This window comes from Salvelinus fontinalis, chromosome 3 (genome assembly GCF_029448725.1).
Source record: "Salvelinus fontinalis isolate EN_2023a chromosome 3, ASM2944872v1, whole genome shotgun sequence".
Taxonomy (NCBI): Eukaryota; Metazoa; Chordata; class Actinopteri; order Salmoniformes; family Salmonidae; genus Salvelinus; species Salvelinus fontinalis.
In genome coordinates this window covers 36,043,180-36,062,317 of record NC_074667.1, presented here as the reverse complement: position 1 = coordinate 36,062,317, position 19,138 = coordinate 36,043,180, and the positions used below count along the sequence as shown (strand labels likewise).

Below are 19,138 nucleotides of genomic sequence, written 5' to 3'. Positions count from 1 at the left end.
GTTTGCATGTGATCAGGGGTGTATTCTGTTATAATAAACTCAACACACCCAAGGGGCCATTTCCTGGACACAGATTAAGCGTTAAAGACAAACTGATTTGCTTGAATGGAGGACTGGCTTGAATTGTGAGGATAACCACAAGTTCTTTCAATAATTAGACAAATCTATTGGTTTTCTGCCCAAGTTGCAAAGGAAATGTTGTGATCTATTTCATAAACACAAGAGACCAGCAAAATGGATAAAAGAGTGTGGCGGTATAGTAAGATCAGTGGCATTTAGTGGTCAAAACCTGGTACATTCACACTACTTTATGGTAAATAATGCAAGTGACTTCAATTACTAATTTCTCTGAGCTGGGGGGAAAAATGTCACCAGATTCATAGGGGATACATGACATAGTATGGCGAAACCATACTCCAAGCCACAGCTTCATACTACTTGTCAAACATAGAGAACTGATATTATATACTGTTTGTTGGGGTGGGATTGGCATGGAGTGTGGGGCTTCCGTGGGTGGATTTTGAATTGTTGGGAGGATTCCTTATGTCTTATTCATTGGTAGGAAGAAGTTTGGTCCAAATTGGATCTTGGGTACTATATTTATTGAATATTATCTGTATCCAAAATATTAAAATTAACAATTTGGATTTCAAGAATGCTAATCATATCTGTTACTAACTACAGAAACAATTTCAGACCAATCTAAGATGGTGGGTGTTGGAATCTTCTTTCTTGTGCTTTTTGAGGTGGAAAGACCCTCATACGAGGTGTGCGTACTGTATGTCTAATGACACCTTCCTGATACTGATTAATAGTGTGTGTGTGTGTGATTCATTGATTCAGTTTCCTGCAAATGCTCCATTGAGCCCCCAGGTGATTTAACAGAAATCCCTACAGAGGCCAAGTGTTGTTTCTGATAAGATCTGAGGATGAGTCACACTTAATGGGGCACAGTCTTTCCCAGTCCCAGGGTGCACCCTGTCCATCAGCCCATACAAAGGATGTCCTCATGCAGGACCGATAAGAACATTTAGATTAGGTTGAAACCCTCCATTTTTTCTAGTTCTTCCCCCATCCCACTCTACTCCACCTCTATCTCTGCAATATATTTTGATACAGATAATAGCCATTAAAAGGGTCTGGATTTGCAGCCATAAAACACTTTGATGAGTCACTGCTACTCTGAAGACACTATTCTTTAATAGGCGTTAACAGAAACCGCTATCCATTGATAAAACAGCTTTCTCAAAACACTCAGATGCTAATCTTTAACACACAGTGGGTAACCTCACCTGGGGATGATGACACCGGAGCTAACAGCCCTATCCTCTATGCTGGTATTGTTCACTGTAACACACACTAACAAAGACGTACTGTGGAGCCACTAGGTAATGACTAATGCTAACTCTTATTGCGAAGATTGAGAAGAGAGCTGCTTTTGTGCCAAGGGACTTTACTGGTAGAGATGGAGAGATAGAGACACAGGGGGGAGAGGACAGTTGATAAAGAAAGGGTAAGATAGTGGAGACGTATGGAGATGGACAGGTGAGGCAATGGAAGGTTGAGGGAGGGGGAGAAAGATAGAGAAATGGAGAGATGGGAGGAAGAGAAAATTGAGTGATATTATGACCAAGGGATTAAAAATATATATTTGTCATTTAGCTAGCAGACACTCTTATCCTTGCTCAAGTGCAAATCAACAAAATGTTCACCGAGAATCAGAGGGACTGAGAGAGTGACACAGGAATGTGTATCACACCATCCCGTCATTCTCTAATAAAAAGAGGAGTCAAAGTTGTCAATGATCTGCCTTTACCACAAGTGGTCCCATAGGACTCAGTTGACAAAGAATGGCGCCTGCAACGCCAGGGTTGTGGGTTCGATTTCTACAGGGGACCAATATCAAAAATGTACAGTTTTTCAAAACTTTCTTACGTTATTGTTTTTTCCTCTCATCAATCTACACACAGTACTCCATAATGACAAAGCAAAAACAGGTTTTTAGAAATGTTGGCCAATTTATAAAAAATACAGTACCAGTCAAAAGTTTGGACACACCTACTCATTCTGTCACGGTTGTTGAAAAGGTCGGACCAAGACCAGTGTGTTGAGTTCCACATCTTTTATTTAAGTGAAACTTTCAAACAAAATACATAAACAAGCAACAAAACATGACTCACGTGGTGCAACCAACACAAACAATATCCCACAATCCATGTGGGAACAATGGAGAACTTAAGTATGATCCCCAATTAGAGACAACGATAATCAGCTGCCTCTAATTGGGAACCATAGCAAGTACACCAACATAGAAATAGGAAAACTAGAACACCCCCCTAGTCACTCCATGACCTACAACACCATAGAGAACCAAGGGCTCTCTATGGTCAGGGCGTGACACATTCAAGGGGTTTTATTTGTTTTTACGATTTTCTAAAATGTAGAATAATAGTGAAGACATCAAAACTATGAAATAACACGTGGTAAACAAAAAATTGTTAAACAAATCAAAATATATTTTATATTTTAGATTCTTCAAAGTAGCCACCATTTGCCTTGATGACAGCTTTGCACACTCTTGGCATTCTCTCAACCAGCTTCACCTGGAATACTTTTCCAACAGTCTTGAAGGAGTTCCCACATATGCTGAGCACTTGTTGGATGCTTTTCCTTCACTTTGCGGTCCAACTCATCCCAAACCATCTCAATTGGGTTGAGGTTGGGTGATTGTAGAGGCCAGGTAATCTGATTCAGCACTCCATCACTCTCCTTCTCGATCAAATAGCCCTTACAGTCTGGAGGTGTGTTGGGTCATTGTCCTGTTGAAAATCAAATGATAGTCCCACTAAGCGCAAAGCAGATGGGATGGCGTATCGCTGCAGAATGCTGTGGTAGCCATGCTGGTTAACTTAAGTGTGCATTGACTTCTAAATAAATCACTGACAATGTCACCAGCAAAGCACCCCCACACCTCCTTTAGGTGCCTTTTGGCAAACTCCAAGTGGGATTTTATGTGCCTTTTAATGAGGAGTAGCCTGATTGGTGGAGTGATATAGAGATGGTTGTCCTTCTGGAAGTTTCTCCCATCTCCACAGAGGAACTCTAGAGCTCTGTCAGAGTGACTATCGGGTTCTTGGTCACCTCTCTTACCAAGGCCCTTCTTCCCCGATTGCTCAGTTTGGCCAAGCGGCCAACTCTAGGAAGAGTTGTGGTGGTTCCAAACATTCAATGCTGCAGAAATGTTTTAGTACCCTTCCCCAGACCTGTGTCTCGACACAATCCTGTCTCGGAGCTCTACGGACAATTCCTTCGGCTTGGTTTTGCTCTGACATGCAGTGTCAACTGTGGGACCTTATATAGACAGGTGTGTGCCTTTCCAAATCATGTCCAATCAATTGAGTATACCACGGCTGGACTCCAATCAAGTTGTAGAATCATCTCAAGGATGATCAATGGAAACAGAATGCATCTGAGCTCAATTTCGAGTCTCATAGCAAAGGGTCTGAATGTACTGTATTTAAATACGGTATTTCTGTTTTTAGTAAATTTGAAAAAATGTGTAAAAACCTGTTTTCACTATGTCATTATGGGGTTTTGCGTGTAGATTGGTGAGGATTTTTTATTTATTTAATACATTTTAGAATAAAGCTGTAACGTATCAAAATGTGGAAAAAGTCAAGGGGTCTGAATACTCTCCGAATGCACTGTATGCACTACTGCAAGTTGCTCTGAAAAAGAAAGTCTGCTAAATTACTAAAATGTAAATGGTTTCTGAACAGGGATGACGTCCGTCTCTTTTGTTTTTTCCTGTGAAAGACAATGGTTCACATAAACACGGTGATGAGAGGATGGCTCATTGGACCTGATAGGAGGTGGAGAAGTCTGAAACCTCAGGAATGGCAGACTGATAGATTTAAGATGCCCCACCAGAACAGCAAACTGCTCCAGAAAACAATTCATAGGAAAACTAATAAGTGAAATCACAGAGCTCTATTCTTTTGTCCTCGTCCACATGAACATTGCTCTGGCACTTCTCAGGGTGTGGACGTGATCAAAGGTAGATGAGATGGCCAAACGTAACATCAGGATGGTTTTACCGCAACACCCAATGGATGATTTACAGTCATTGTCATTGTCTGGGTACAACACATCCTTACAACACACATGGAACAAACTTCCAAAATGACTAATTCATGACAAACAGGAGTTGGAGCACTAAAAAACAGGCTGAGATTTACTTCTTACCCTCAGGCTTTGTTCCATATTCTGATGAAGCACAGATATCCTGATGTTTCTCCTCTGAGTAAGTAATTTGTGTTTTTTTCCTGGGTAAGCCCTATTATGGAATTCCTGACATTTGTTGTTGAGCAGCCCTACTCTCCTTCGTTTTCTGAAACGGGGAGGCCTATTTGAACTGTGACCTATTTGAAACTCTTCATGATGTTGCAAGAATGGGAGCTCCAGATGCAGTCAAAAGTTCCACAAGGATCCAGCAGTATCTAGGGGCTCTTATTTCCAGGTTCTCTTATCTGATCAAATAACTGACATATCTGAAGTAAGAGGACTTTAATTTACATTAAACAGGATGTGAAGATTCCATGTTGATTAAATCTCTGATGTCATAACAAGTTCAGGTGTCTCAGTGTTGAGCAGACAGTCATTACACAAGCCCTCTTAACGGCCTGACAGATGATATTTTCACAATATGGAGATAAACGCTGTAATAAAATTATAAAGAGAGACACACCGTTGAAAAGGGTCCGAATTAATTAATTTAGGATATCAGCTTCAGAATTTTCTATTATATTATCAACTTGATCTTTCTAACCCAGAGGACACAAACACTTTGCTTGTATACTTTGCTTTTTATGGTGCTACTCAGTGGTAACCACGTCAACAGACAAAAATGCCCAGCTGCCTAGCGGCAAAATAGCCATGGTTAGAAAACTGTCACACCGTGAAAGTTGTCATTCAGTTGGAAATAGTGAAATAAACAATGCTTGCCTTGAGTAACAGAAGAAGAAAAAAGCTGAGATACATGGATAATTAGAGAGAACAGAGAAAAAGAGAAAGAAAAAAGAAAAAGAAGGGTCGATAAGTGTCTGTAATCTTGTGAGGTGGAGACTTGGTCCGATTCAGCACATTTCCCACACTCCACTTCAATCAGTGTTGCTGTCATGTTAGCACGGTGGGTTAGCATGTAAATGGAACAGCCTGTGTTTTCTGTGGAAAACCAAATGAGGGGTTCAAATGACACATTATTTATTTGTTGTTCACTTTTCCCCTTCCCATCATCCATCACTCGGAATGGGGTGGAAGTAGGTACTGAAGCGGAGGAGAAATAGTTGAAAGAGGATAGGATCGTCATGGCTGGGCTAACGAGATAAGCAACATGACAGCAACATTTGACCAAAGACACTGACTGGTTAAACAACTAGCCTACCCCAGTTTCCTTTTACCACCTTTTCACCCCAAAATTAAGGTTTAATTGGCATCTAGCCTAATTCCATCTTTTCAGTTGGTACCAATTCCTTCGGGATTGAGGCCTGCAAATATCTTCAAATGCACATCCAGAATTTGTTCAACAGATGGGCGGGTGGCTCACACAGTGCCTTAAGAAAGTATTCATACCCCTTGACTTTCTCCACATTTTGTTTGAATAGAGATTTTGTGTCACTGGCCTACACACAATACCCCATAATGTCAAAGTGGAATTATGTTTTATAAATGTTTACACATTTATTAAAAATGAAAGGCTGAAATGTCAATAAGTATTCAACCCCTTTTTCATAGCAAGCCTAAATAAGTTTAGAAGTAAAAATGTGCCTAACAAGTCACATAATAAATTGCATGGACTCTGTGTGCAATTATAGTGTCTAACGTGACTTTTTGAATGACTACCTTATCTCTGTACCCCACACATACAATTATCTATAAGGTCCCTCAGTCGAGCAGTAAATTTCAAACACAGCTTCAACCACAAAGACCAGGGAGGTGTTCCAATGCCTCGCAAAGAAGGTCACCTATTGGTAGATAGATTGGTAGATAAAAAAGCAGACATTGAATATCCCTTTGAGCATGGTAAAGTTATTAATTAAGCCTTGGATGGTACACCCAGTCACTACACATATACAGGTGTCCTTCCTAACTCAGTTGCTGGAGAGGAAGGAAACCGCTAAGGGATTTCACCATGAAGCCAATGGTGACTTTAAAACAGTTAAGAGTTTAATGGCTGTTATAGGAGAAAACTGATGATGGATCAACACCATTGTAGGTACTCCACAATACTAAACTAATAGACAGAGTAAATAAAAGGAAGCCTATACAGAATAAAGAATATTCCAAGGCATCCTGTTTGCAACAAGCACTAAAGTAATACTGCAAATAATGTTGCAAAACAATTCACTTTTTGTCCTGAAAACAAAGTGTTATGTTTGGGGCAAATCCAATACAACACATTACTCAGTACCACTCTCCATATTTTCAAGCATAGTGGTGGCTGCATCATGCTATTGTTATGCTTGTAATCGTTAATGTCACGTTCTGACCATAGTTCTTGTGTGTTTTACTTGTTTTAGTGTTGGTCAGGACGTGAGCTGGGTGGGCATTCTATGTTGTGTGTCTAGTTTGTCCATTTCTATGTATGCCTGATATGGTTCTCAATCAGAGGCAGGTGTTTGTCATTGTCTCTGATTGGGAACCATATTTAGGTGGCTTGTTTTGTGTTGGGGTTTGTGGGTGGTTGTTTCCTGTCTTTGTGTTCATTTCACCAGAGAGGACTGTTTCGGTTTGCCACGTTTGTTATTTTTGTAAGTGTTCACGGTTTCGTTTATTAAACATGTTGAGCACTGGCTACGCTGCGTGTTGGTCCGATCCCTGCTACACCTCCTCTTCAGACGAAGAGGAGGAAGGCTGCCGTTACAGTTAAGAACTGGGGAGTTTTCAGGATAAAAAAGAAACTAAGCACCGGCAAAATCCTAGAGGAAAACCTGGTTCAGTCTACTTTCCACCAGACACTGAGAGATGAATTTACCTTTCAGCAGGACAATAAACTCAAACACAAGACCAAATATACACTGGAGTTGCTTACCAAGAAAACATTGAATGTTCTTGAGTGGCCTAGTTACAGTTTTGACTTAAATCGACTTCAAAATCTATGGCAAGACTTGAAAATGACTGATCAAAAACAAACTTGACAGAGCTTGAAGAATTTTTGTATAAATATTGTACAATCCTGGTGTGCAAAGCTCTTAGACTTACCCAGAAAGCTGTAATCGCTGCCAAAGGTGATTTTAACATGTATTGACTCAGGGGTGTGAATACTTATGTAAATTAGATATTTCTGTATTAAGAACCGTAGAATGCTATGGAAGTATAACATGTTTCACAAACTCAGATAGACTCATTATAGGCTGGATAATGAGGATGTAGGGTGATAATGATGATAATAATAGTGTTCTTGATGTTCATTATGCTGAAGATAATGACTAGTGATAATAGCAATGAATGATGACAATGATGATGATAATGTATGAGGAAGTGGCCTGAGGTGATCTAGCGGTTACTGCCGCTGTCTTCAGAGCACACATGTAGGCCAGTGCTCTGGAATGGGTTCGAATCCAGATGATGTCCGCCGTTCTAGCACACCATTTCGCTTCCTTACTTCCCTTTTGCTCTTTACTGCCAAAAAAAGACATAAATAAAACTATGATAAGGATACGTACCCTGCGTGCCAGTCCCAGGGCGATGTAGCACTTCTCTCCTGCGTCGGTGATCTCCAGTTCGTAGTAGTGGCAGCGTGTGTTAAGGGGTAGACGGGATTGGGCCAAACCCACATCCACAATGCTCTTCCCTTTACCCACGTACTCCAGCAACTGAGGAGGAGGATGGCATCGCACATCACAATAAGGCAAATACTGTATCTACAAATAAATAAACTAATTGAAATTAACATTGCACAAACCCACTAGCTCAACAAAGTACATTCAGTAACATTTAACATAACTAATGATACAGGGCCAGGGATGTAGAGAATAAGCACGTTCTTCTCAGCACACAAAACCCCAGGACAAGAACAATAGACAATTTATGATATTTTAATTTAAAATAGTTTTAATTGAACCTTACTTATTTAACTAAGTCAGTTAAGAACAAATTCTTATTTACAATGACGGCCTAGGAACAGTGGATTAACTGCCTTGTTCAGGGACAGAACGACAGATTTTTACCTTGTCAGCTCGGGGATTCGATCTAGAAACCTTTCAATTACTGGACCAACCCGCCGCCCCAGGTATGGGTATGTGTGTGTGTGTGTGTGTGTGTGTGATTTGTGCCAGGATGCACTGTGTGTGACCCTTTCCCTCTGCCCTTTCCTGCTGAAAGGTAAAAACACACTCTTGGCTCAGCATCAAAACCAGCAATCTATGTGTTAATTCTCATTTAATCTGAGGAAGAAATAAAAACAACCAGGATATAGAGTTGTATTAATTACCTTAAACTATGGTCAGTTATAATGAAGACAATACCCCAGAACAGTTTTCCGGGTGAATGTAACATTTGTACCTTGGCCGAATTTAGGATTTAGGTAACAATAGATCTTCTCTCTGTGGTGCTTATGAAACCACAGAATCAGACAGACATGTACAGACACACTCACACATATACCCTCGACTAACCGGTGCCCCCGCACAATGACTCTGTACCGGTACCCCTTGTATATAGCCTCGCTATTGTTATTTGATTGCTGCTCTTGAATTTTTAAAAACGTTTATTTTTTATTTCTCTATTTTTTACTTCACACTTATTTTTCTTAAAACTGCATTGTTTGTTAAGGGCTTGTAAGTAAACATTTCACTGTAAGGTCTACACCGGTTGTATTCGGCGCATGTGACAAATAACATTTGATTTAATTTTATCACATAGGAATATTTCAGCAGGAGAGGTTGATGCGGCCATGGGCTCTTGAAGGCTTTTAGGGACCAGGTCATGAGGGTGAGAGACATGAGAATCTTTTCGACTGTCTATTCAATTTAACAGTTCCGCTTGACTCATCCTAAAGTGCTTTTTATAACCATTTATCATAGAGACAATCCAACTGGAACAGGCATAAGGCTACTAAGACCCGCCAGGTAAAACCCTCTCAAACATAAGAAAGACTCTCTGATTGCAACCAGACTTGTGGGCCAGGAGCCCTCTGGCGTGACTTGATCAGAATCTGTAGGGCTGACAGGAACACATCAGCGTAGAAAGTAGAGTACTGTAATTGACCAGGAAAGTGTTCGCAGGTTAAAGCTAATGTGACGAATGAAATGGTCGACTAGCGAACATGTGGTGGCCATTAAGAAAACAATCACTTACCAGTCCAGATGACAAAACAGAGGAGCTATGAGGTCAAAGGTGACTGAGGTACTCATCTCATTGATAGAGTACAAAACAAGCATAAACAAACATTTATCTGAGGTCACACTGAGGTCCCGGTCATTTCAACACAATTCAATAAGGTAGTCTATCTGCCTCATGACCTCATATCCTGTCATAGCCTAGTTTCCTTGTCGTTCGCTAACTACATTCAGCATATATAACTGATAATTACTCCAATGTGACCTGAATCAGTCATGGGTAGACCCGACTCTCTAGACATGCTTTACGTCTGCCAGAGAACCATGGTTCCCACCTCAAACAAATACTTCACATCAAGAGAGAGGAAAAATAACAATTTGACAAAAACAGACGTGACATTTGTGCTTGTAAAAGGATTAACGTACATGGTGTGTGTGTGTGTGATTTGTGCCAGGATACACTGTGTGTGACTCTTTTCCTCTGCCCTGACTAGCAAAGAGAGCAGACAAGCACTGTAAATAAAACACAGGGAAAAAATAATTATCATTATTATTACTTTACGACAATCTGTCAACGCCACCCTTTTCTCTTTCCTCTCTGTAGAGCAATTACCGGCTTACCAGATAGCTCTCTTTCGGCCTTTCACTTTTCTCTTCCTATTCCTCCCACTTTCACCTTGACCTCCTGAACTTTGAATAAAAAAGAGAAATACAATATTGATGGATGTGATATGTTATATTTTTTCAGTTTTTTATTTTTCCATCTATCATGCCTGCGTCTTTGAAGACCAAATAGGGCTCCTAGGTACAGTCTAATGACACCTTCCTGATGCTGAGTAATAGAGTGTGTGTGGTCACTGATTTACTGTAGCTTGCCCTCCCTGTGGCAGTCAGCAGGATCCGGTGGGTGTGATATCCCTAAATCTCTCTCTGATCCTCATGATGGGTGTGTGTGTGTGTAAAGGGATGTCGGTAAGGCAAGGTAAAGGGAGTATTTTTTGGACCTGGTCGCTGCCCCAGCAACAGGTGCAGTGAGAAGGCCGTTTACTTATCTATCTGTGTCATTTTGTCTGCAGTGGCAGGGCTGACCTTGGTAAACTTTAATCATGACAATATAGCAAGTTTACCCATGGCTCTGCAGAGTGGAATCAGATTTTTGTTGTTGTCCTCCATTCTCTCTCTCTCTCTCTCTCTCTCTCTCATATATATATGTAGGTACATGTCATGCTGGTAACACCTGCCCTGTCCAGGTTTCTAAGGAGTTCCCAAAAATATGTCTCTTAGCACGTCAGCTTGACTGATCACTCCAGTCCGTAGTGAACACCCAGTCATTACCAGAGAAAATAAGCTCATCCTGAGGGTAGGTGTGGGGTTGGAGGCACTGAAGAGATGGCAAGCAGGACTCGACATTAACACGTTTACTTTCCCGGGGCAAATAAAGACAATTGTCGGACAAGCAGATTATAGATTTAGTTGTCCGTATGGACAATCACACAATCCGGCTCAGAATCTTATCAGAAATTGATCAGTTTCCTCTGGATGCGATGTGTTACCCACTGTCTTCCCAATATCTGCAGAGAGCATCGGAGTATAATTATTGTAGGCCTGCATTGACAGGCACAAACGGTCTTTCAATCATGCAGTCGCGAAATGCGTTTTTTTTTAGATCAATGCGAGCCTAGCTGCATGTGCACATTTCTGGATATTAATGTCTAATTATTGAGTTATTTGCCCAGTTATAGCCAGTGTGAGTGGGCAGTTGTCAGAGGAGAGAGAGAGACATTGCGCAGCAGGTAAAATAATGATATAGCCTACAACAGACTAACTAGATTGCCAATACAAAACATAGTGTAGTTTGGCAGGTTATCTCGCTAGTTAACTGTTTACCTATTAGCATGTATTAATGCATTGTCATGTACGATGTCCTAAAATAACTTTCCACCGGCACTCGTGTATAACTGCAACTAGCCAACACTCAGTTAATAAGGGTGCGCAGTTGATGAAACCGATGCTACATACTCCGGTTGTAAAACCGTATCTCAACCACTCAAAATTGGGCTTTGAGAAATAATTCTAACACAGTTGGAGAGCTGGGATTCTCCTCTATTCAATACTAATTGTTTTACATTTTAGTCATTTAGCAGTGACTCACAGGAGCAATTAGGGTTAATTGCCTTGCTCAAGGGCACAGATTTGTCACATAGTTGTCTTGGGGATTCGAACCAGCGACCTATCAGTTACTGGCCCAACACCCTGAACCGGTAGGTTACCTGCCGTGAAGTGGTTCCTTGAATCATACAACACAATTTACAGTCACCTTTTTGGCCCAAGGTGTTACACACCTTTTTTAAATCGGACAAGTACAAAATCGGTCCTACTTGTCCAAAGGATGAGTAGCTAAAAAAGCTAATGTCAAGCCACCCTCTAGCCTAACTTTGAAGGCTGCCACAGCAGCAATGTTATGTGGGAGACGGTTTCATCATCTGAGCAAAACCATGCAGCCCTGTGTCGACACCTTCATTCCTCAGGTAAGTCAACACCTCTTAATACAATAATTGTTTTAAAACGCTCTAGGCAGGTTTTAGCCTTAACCCCAGTACTTTGCTACGCTGGAGCCAACACGTACACACATATGCAATACACATAGGCTTGATGCAGAATAAGCAGCCATCCAGCCAAAGACCCACAGTCACACAGGCAAGCACTGCAAACAGTCACAGAGTTCCAACCCTAACATGAATATGGCTAGAATATTTTCTGAAAAATCGAATCATGGTCTCCACTATATTTCACAAGGTGTGAGATCCTGCTTTAAGATGAGATGCCAGGATCCATTTTTAGAGCAATTCCACACCAGGATAGCCTTAAATATTTTTGGTATCACAGATTGTTCTGTCAGTTATCATATAGAAACTTAATTGGAAGGAAGGAAGTTTGACATGCTTTTTACATTTGTATCACTTATGATTTTTTTTACCATAATGAACATTTTATTTTTAGGCTCTTTTTAGACCTATACAGTGGGGCCCGAAATGATTGACATCCTTAATAAAGATTAGCAAAAATGACTGTATAAAATAAAAAAATCCAAATAGTGAGTTATTAGGGACGTAACGATTCAAATGCTTGAGACATAAGTTCATCGGACCACAGGGCCCGATCCAAATGTAGAATGCATCGTTTAGGAAATCAATTCAAACGTTACGAATCGCCGGTTAAACGTTTTGTTGTTGTTCAAATTACTTTCTTTCTACATTCCGAAAACACCTCTCATCTTTTGTGACAACTCACCTTCAGTGTCAAACTAAGCATGTAACTGTGTTGACAGTCATTTATCTAATTTTGCATGCCAAACAGTGGCGTGTATTTATGGATGCCAAGGGAAGCCAGCCCCAACCCCTCCAAAAAATACATAAAAATAAAACAACGCATAAAATAATGTATCTTTCGTCTCTCTGTTTCATAATTATCTTTCAATTCGCAAGTGGCTGAATGTCTCTCACCGAAGAAAGCATCCGAGTGAGCGCAACAGCACCCCTTGTCTCAGTATGTGTAGCCCATGTATCTGATGCTGTCTGGACAAAAAGAGTATGACATTGTTGCCACTCGAAGCATTGAATTCAATAGCATAAAGTCTGGCCAAAAATAGTTTTGTTGTTGCTCAAATTTCTTTCTACCTTACGAAAATACCTCATATTTTGTGACAACTACGTCCTCTCCTTCAATGTCGAACTAAGCATGTAATTGTGTTGACAGTCATTGATCTAATGTTGCATGACGTGTACTTGTGAATGCCAAAGGAAGCCAGGCTTCCCAAAAAATATTGCTGCCGCCTGAAAACATTGAATTCGCAAGTGTTATGATGATCTGCAAATGAGCAAGCAAGCTAGCTACTAACGTATGCAACAGCTGACTGGAAGTTTTGTTTACAAAACGATTACAAGCATACCCATAACATGATGCAGCCTCCACTATGCTTGAAAATATGGAGCATGGTACTGAGTAATGTGTTGTATTGGATTTGCCATAACGGAACACTTTGTATTCAGGACAAAAAATGTATTGACTCCCCCCCCCCCCCCCCCCTTTTTTTTTTTTACACATCTACCAATAGATGAAAACCTCCCTGGTCTTTGTGGTTGAATCTGTGTTTTAAATGTATTGCTCGACTAAAGGACCTTACAAATAATTGTATGTGTGGGGTACAGAGATGAGGTAGTCCTTCAAAAATCATGTTTAACACTATTATTGCACACAGAGTCCATGCAACTTATTATGTGACTTGTTACGCACGTTTTTACTCCTGAACTTATTTAGGTTTGCCATAAGAAAGGGGTTGAATACTTATTAACTCAAGACATTTCAACTTGTCATTTTTTATTCATTCGTAAAAAATAAACAAATAAACGTTAACATTATGGGGTATTGTGTGTAGGCCAGTGACAAAAAAATCTCTATTTAATCCATTTTAAATTTAGGCTGTAACACAACTAAATGTGGAAAAAGTCAAGGGGTGTGAATACTTTCTGAAGGCACTGTAATTGCTCAGTATTTCTATTATTTATTTTATACAGTATTTTTTGCTCATCTTTTTTTGCTCATAATTTGAGACCTGACTGTAAGTAACATTACCAGAATGGGCTCTCTGACAATTTTGAAGTTACAGTGCCGTCCAAATATATTGGTACATTTGCACTTTTCTTAAATAATTCCCTACTTCTTTTAAAATAAGTTGAACAAAAAATAAAAACATTGATCACCACACCTTGTTATTGGATTTTCAACATTGCAGAACCAATTACATTTGTGTAAACTTAAGCTGCTGGACTGTTCTGGAGTGGCCAGCCAATTGTTCAGATCTGAATCACATCCAAAACCAGTGGCGAGATCTGAAAACAGCAGTTGGTGGAGGGCACCTCTCAAACATTGAAGGATTAGAGCAGTTTGTTGCTGGAAAGTGGGCCAAACTTCCAGTAGAAAGGCACAGCAAGCTCATTGATGGCTACAATAAGCATTTACTGCCAGTTATCTTGGCCAAAGGCTGTGCAACAAAGTATTAGCTCCAGGTGCCAATAATTTTGTCCATGCCATGTCTTTATTTTCTAAATAAAAATTATTAACTTAAGTTTACAAAAATACAATTGATTACGCAATGTTGAAAATCCAATGACATGGTGTGGTGACCCAACGATTTTATATATTTTTCATAAAAATAAAAAAAATCTACTTATTTGAGAAAAGTACACTTTATGACCGGCACTTTATGACCAATTTTATGAGCGTCATCAACAGTGAATGGGAAATGGATTCAAAGGGAACTCCCTCTTCGGGGGCCTCATTTATCAATTGTGTGTAAATATCTCACAATATTCTGACGCAAATGGTGATTCAAGAATTAGTGTGCACAATAAATGATTTTGATTTATAAAACTGCCGCACGCAACATATACAAATGTTTTCATTGATAAATCAGAGTCATACTATATAGAGGTAATTGCCAAAATAAAGGAAACACTTGAGTAAACGAGGGATACAAAGTATATTGAAAGCAGGTGTTTCCACACAGGGTGTGGTTCTTGAGTTAATTAAGCGATTAACATCCAATCATGCTTAGGGTCATGTATAAACATTTTGAATAGGCCATTATTTTGTCTACCATGGCTGTGCCTTTCACAGGATGACAATATCCCCTCAACAGGACACGAATGGTCAATGAATGGTTTGATGAGCATGAAAAAGATGTAAACCATAAGGCCGTCTCAATCCCAGATCTCAACCCAATTGAACACTTATGAGAGATTCTGGAGCAGCGCCCGAGACAGAATTTTCCACCACTACCAACAAAACACCAAATGATGGAATTTCTAATTGAAGAATGGTGTCAAAATCCCTCCAAAATAGTTCCAGACACTTGTAGAATATATGCCAAGGTGCATTGAAGCTGTTCTGGCTCAACACCCTATTAAGACACTTTATGTTGGTGGTTCCTTTATACATTTACATTACATTTTAGTCATTTAGCAGACGCTCTTATCCAGAGCGACTTACAGTAGAGTACATACATTTTATTACATTTTACATATTACATATTATACATTTTACATACTGAGACAAGGATATCCCTACCGGCCAAACCCTCCCTAACCCGGACGACGCTATGCCAATTGTGCGTCGCCCCACGGACCTCCCGGTTGCGGCCGGCTGCGACAGAGCCTGGGCGCGAACCCAGAGACTCTGGTGGCGCAGCAAGCACTGCGACGCAGTGCCCTAGACCACTGCGCCACCCGGGAGGCCGATTTATAATGGCAGTTACCTGTATGTGTGCTAGTGAATGAGTGTTACAACCCCGCCTAAAAACAGCCTCCATTCACCTTTTATGGTGACAAAAACGGTATCATTTGTTGTATGATTTGGAAATATTGGAACTGGGCCTTGACCATTTCTATAAGGAAAAAGCAATGGCAAATACTATTACATTTCTATAGAGGTATGGGCAAAATGATTTAATCTTTTGTAGTGAACATGCATGCAGGCACCTATATGTGTCAAACACTGGCCGCTCAATATTACATTTATTGATAGATTGTGTTTATATCCTTCCTTGTTATAGGCTCTGAGATTGTAGACTATGATAGGCTACCAGTCTATTACTTTCAAGCATGATTTTTTTTTTACCCTTATTTCACCAGGTAAGTTGACTGAGAACACATTGTCATTTACAGCAACGACCTGGGGAATAGTTACAGGGGAGAGGAGGAATGAGCCAATTGTAAGCTGGGGATGATGAGGTGACAATATGAGGGCCAGATTGGGAATTTAGCCAGGACCTACTCTTACAATAAGTGTCATGGGATCTTTAGTGACCACAGCGAGTCAGGACACCAGTTTAACATCCCAGCTGAAAGACAGCACTCCACAAAGGGCAATGTCCCCAATCACTGCTCTGGGGGATTGGGTTATTATTTTTTTGACACCAGAGGAAAGGGTGCCTCCTTTAACATCACTTCCAGCAGAATTTGGTCTCCCATCCAGGGACTGACAAGGACCAAACCTACTTAGATTCAGAAGCAAGCCAGCAGTGGGATGCAGGGTGGTATGCTTCTGGCTAAATGAGGGATGGTTGAATGGTTTGTTGTATAGCCTAGCAGCGGGCCAAACCAATCATGTCAGAAAAGGAGAGACATCTTGCCATATGACGCTTTATATTATAGGCTAATGAAAAACATATTAGGACTGCATGCCCAGTTATGCAATCTACTCAACAACTGCAAACGTATATTTTTCATTACCATTGTTATGAATCAATCCCGTCAACAAACACCTCCATTTCCACAAAATAACAATATTTGCTTGCAATACCATTCTTCAACCACCACAAGGTGTGCGTATGCATGGTCTGAGAGACGTGCGTGGAGATACTCACACTTTCCCGTCAAGTTCACATTTTTAAAATACCAACCGTTGTGGGAAATCTGGGACACGCAAGGTTTAGAGGCTTTTTAAAAACATGTTTAAAGAGTATATTGTTCCAAAAAATATGTCTGAAAACAGGCCAAATCAAACAGGGTACTTTTGAGATATTCACATTTTTTATGTACGTGAAAAATTGTATATCTAGACATACTTCATATGTTTGAGCACACAATAAGGAGTATAATGATATAATATGTTGTCTGTATCATGTACTGTTCATGGATCAAAGGGTCTGTATTAAAAAAGGGCCTAAAATGCCCACTTTTGTTATGATTCTCTCACAAATTGTTTGTGATCCAAATGTAAAAAGTATGTAAAACATCCTTCCTCCCAATTAATTTTCTATGTGAGAATTGGCAGAACAATCTGAGTTACCCAAAATGTTTTGGGCTATACTGGCATGGAATCGCCCTTTTCCTGTTCTGGCTTTGGATTTAACCTGCCAAAAAAGATCTTGGCTGCTGTCTCCACATTTTGGAAGTGTGTGAGTGGTGTGGCTGGGATTGCCCCTTGCCAGGGTCAATGTGGAGTGGATTAGGGATTTGGGACAGCGACTGGATGCACGGATGATTTTTGTGGTGTTGCTGTGACACGTAGTGCTGGGTCAATACCTGTATTGCGATACGCGTTAGTATTGTGGCAAGGAAACAAAACACAAAGCGGATTTGACTTCTTTAGGAAAACAGCCCTAATGTTGGTAAAAAACATTATGTTGTCATGTCATCCAGAGTCACATTTATTTACTTTCCAAGCTACAACACACAATATTTGACATACAGCAGGATTTTAAAAGACCAAAGAGTTTGATCTGCTTCGTGTTTTCATTTTTGCCATGGAAAAAAATATTGCAATACTGATATTGTCACAGCCCTAGTGACGAGGTATTGGGGCGTATTTGGGGAAGTGGGTTATAATTAAAAGTGAAAGAGGTATGCAGGTTTGCCTTGCCTGTCCCAGGGCCATTCAGCTGCACGCCCTAACCCTGCATAACCACCCCTACCCATGCTAAAGCAGGTATGGTGTGTCTCCCTACTGAGTCAGACACCAACCCTACAGCCTGCCTCACGACGGATACTGCCAGACAGACAACCCCCATCATAAATCTCCATCAGAATGAAAGACAAAGAGACCTAAAGAGGGTAAGAGACCAAGACAGGAAAGGGAGAGCGGGAGAGAGAAAGACAGAAAGACAGAGGGAGAGACAGACAGACAGACAGACAGACAGACAGAGACAGAAAAAGGGGAGAAACAGGGCTGCCGAGAGAAGTAGCCTGTTGAGTGTGTATGAGACATGAAAAATGACCACGAATCCGAAATCACGCCCCCATGGCATCCCTTCCTTCTTGTACCAACAGCATCCAAAAACAACAGAAATTCACGCCATTAAACATTAGCGGTTTTACAATATTTCTGACAGTCTTACTCACTCAAGTACTGTACAGTTAATATACAGTAGGCTGGCTACATGCTCCAACTTATACAGGTGTCTGTCCCTACTACGTGACTCCTGCCATGTCTGTCTCTTAGCTAGGGCTGGCACAATTACCGTATTACCATGTAACCTAAGGTTATGGATGAAGCCAGCCATGAAAATAAAATAACCATCATAACCATTAAAAAATTTAAATAACTATATATACAGTGCATTCGGAAAGTATTCATACCTCTTGACTTTTTGTTACTTTACAGCCTTATTCTAAAATGGATTAAATAAAATAAAACATCCTCATCAATCTACACACAATGCCCCATAATGACAAAGCGAAAACAGGTTTTTAGAAATGTTTACAAAAGTATTCAGACCCTTTGGTATGAGACTCGAAATTGAGCTCAGATTCATCCTGTTTCTATTGATCATCCTTGAGATGTTTCTACAACTTTATTGGAGTCCACATGTGGTAAATTCAATTGATTGGACATGATTTGTAAAGGCACACACCTGTCTATATAAGGTCCCACAGTTGACAGTGCATGTTAGAGTAAAAACCAAGCCATGGGTTGTCGAAGGAATTGTCCATAGAGCTCTTACACAGGATTGTGTCGAGGCACAGATCTGGGGAAGGGTAACCAAAACATTACTACAGGATTACAGTGGGCTCCATCACTCTTAAATGGAAGAAGTTTGGAACCACCAAGATTCTTCCTAGAACGGAGGAATCGGAGGAGAAGGGCCTTGGTCAGGGAGGTGACCAAGAACCCGAAGGTCACTCTGACAGAGCTCCAGAGATCCTCTGTGGAGATGGGTGAACTTTCCAGAAGGACAACCATCTCTGCAGCACTCCACTATTCAGGCCTTTATGGTAGAGTAGCCAGACGGAAGCCACTCC

General features: G+C 40.5%; 1 protein-coding gene across 1 annotated transcript in view; it reads right to left on the bottom strand.

Moving 5' to 3' along the window:
• LOC129846205 (SPRY domain-containing protein 3-like) overlaps window positions 1–19,138 on the bottom strand; it is a 52,085-nt gene that overhangs the window by 10,583 nt on the left and 22,364 nt on the right. Inside the window, exon 7 of the mRNA XM_055914208.1 lies at window positions 7,725–7,874. Coding sequence (XP_055770183.1) covers window positions 7,725–7,874 — 150 coding nt within the window. The remainder of the gene's footprint in view (window positions 1–7,724; window positions 7,875–19,138) is intronic.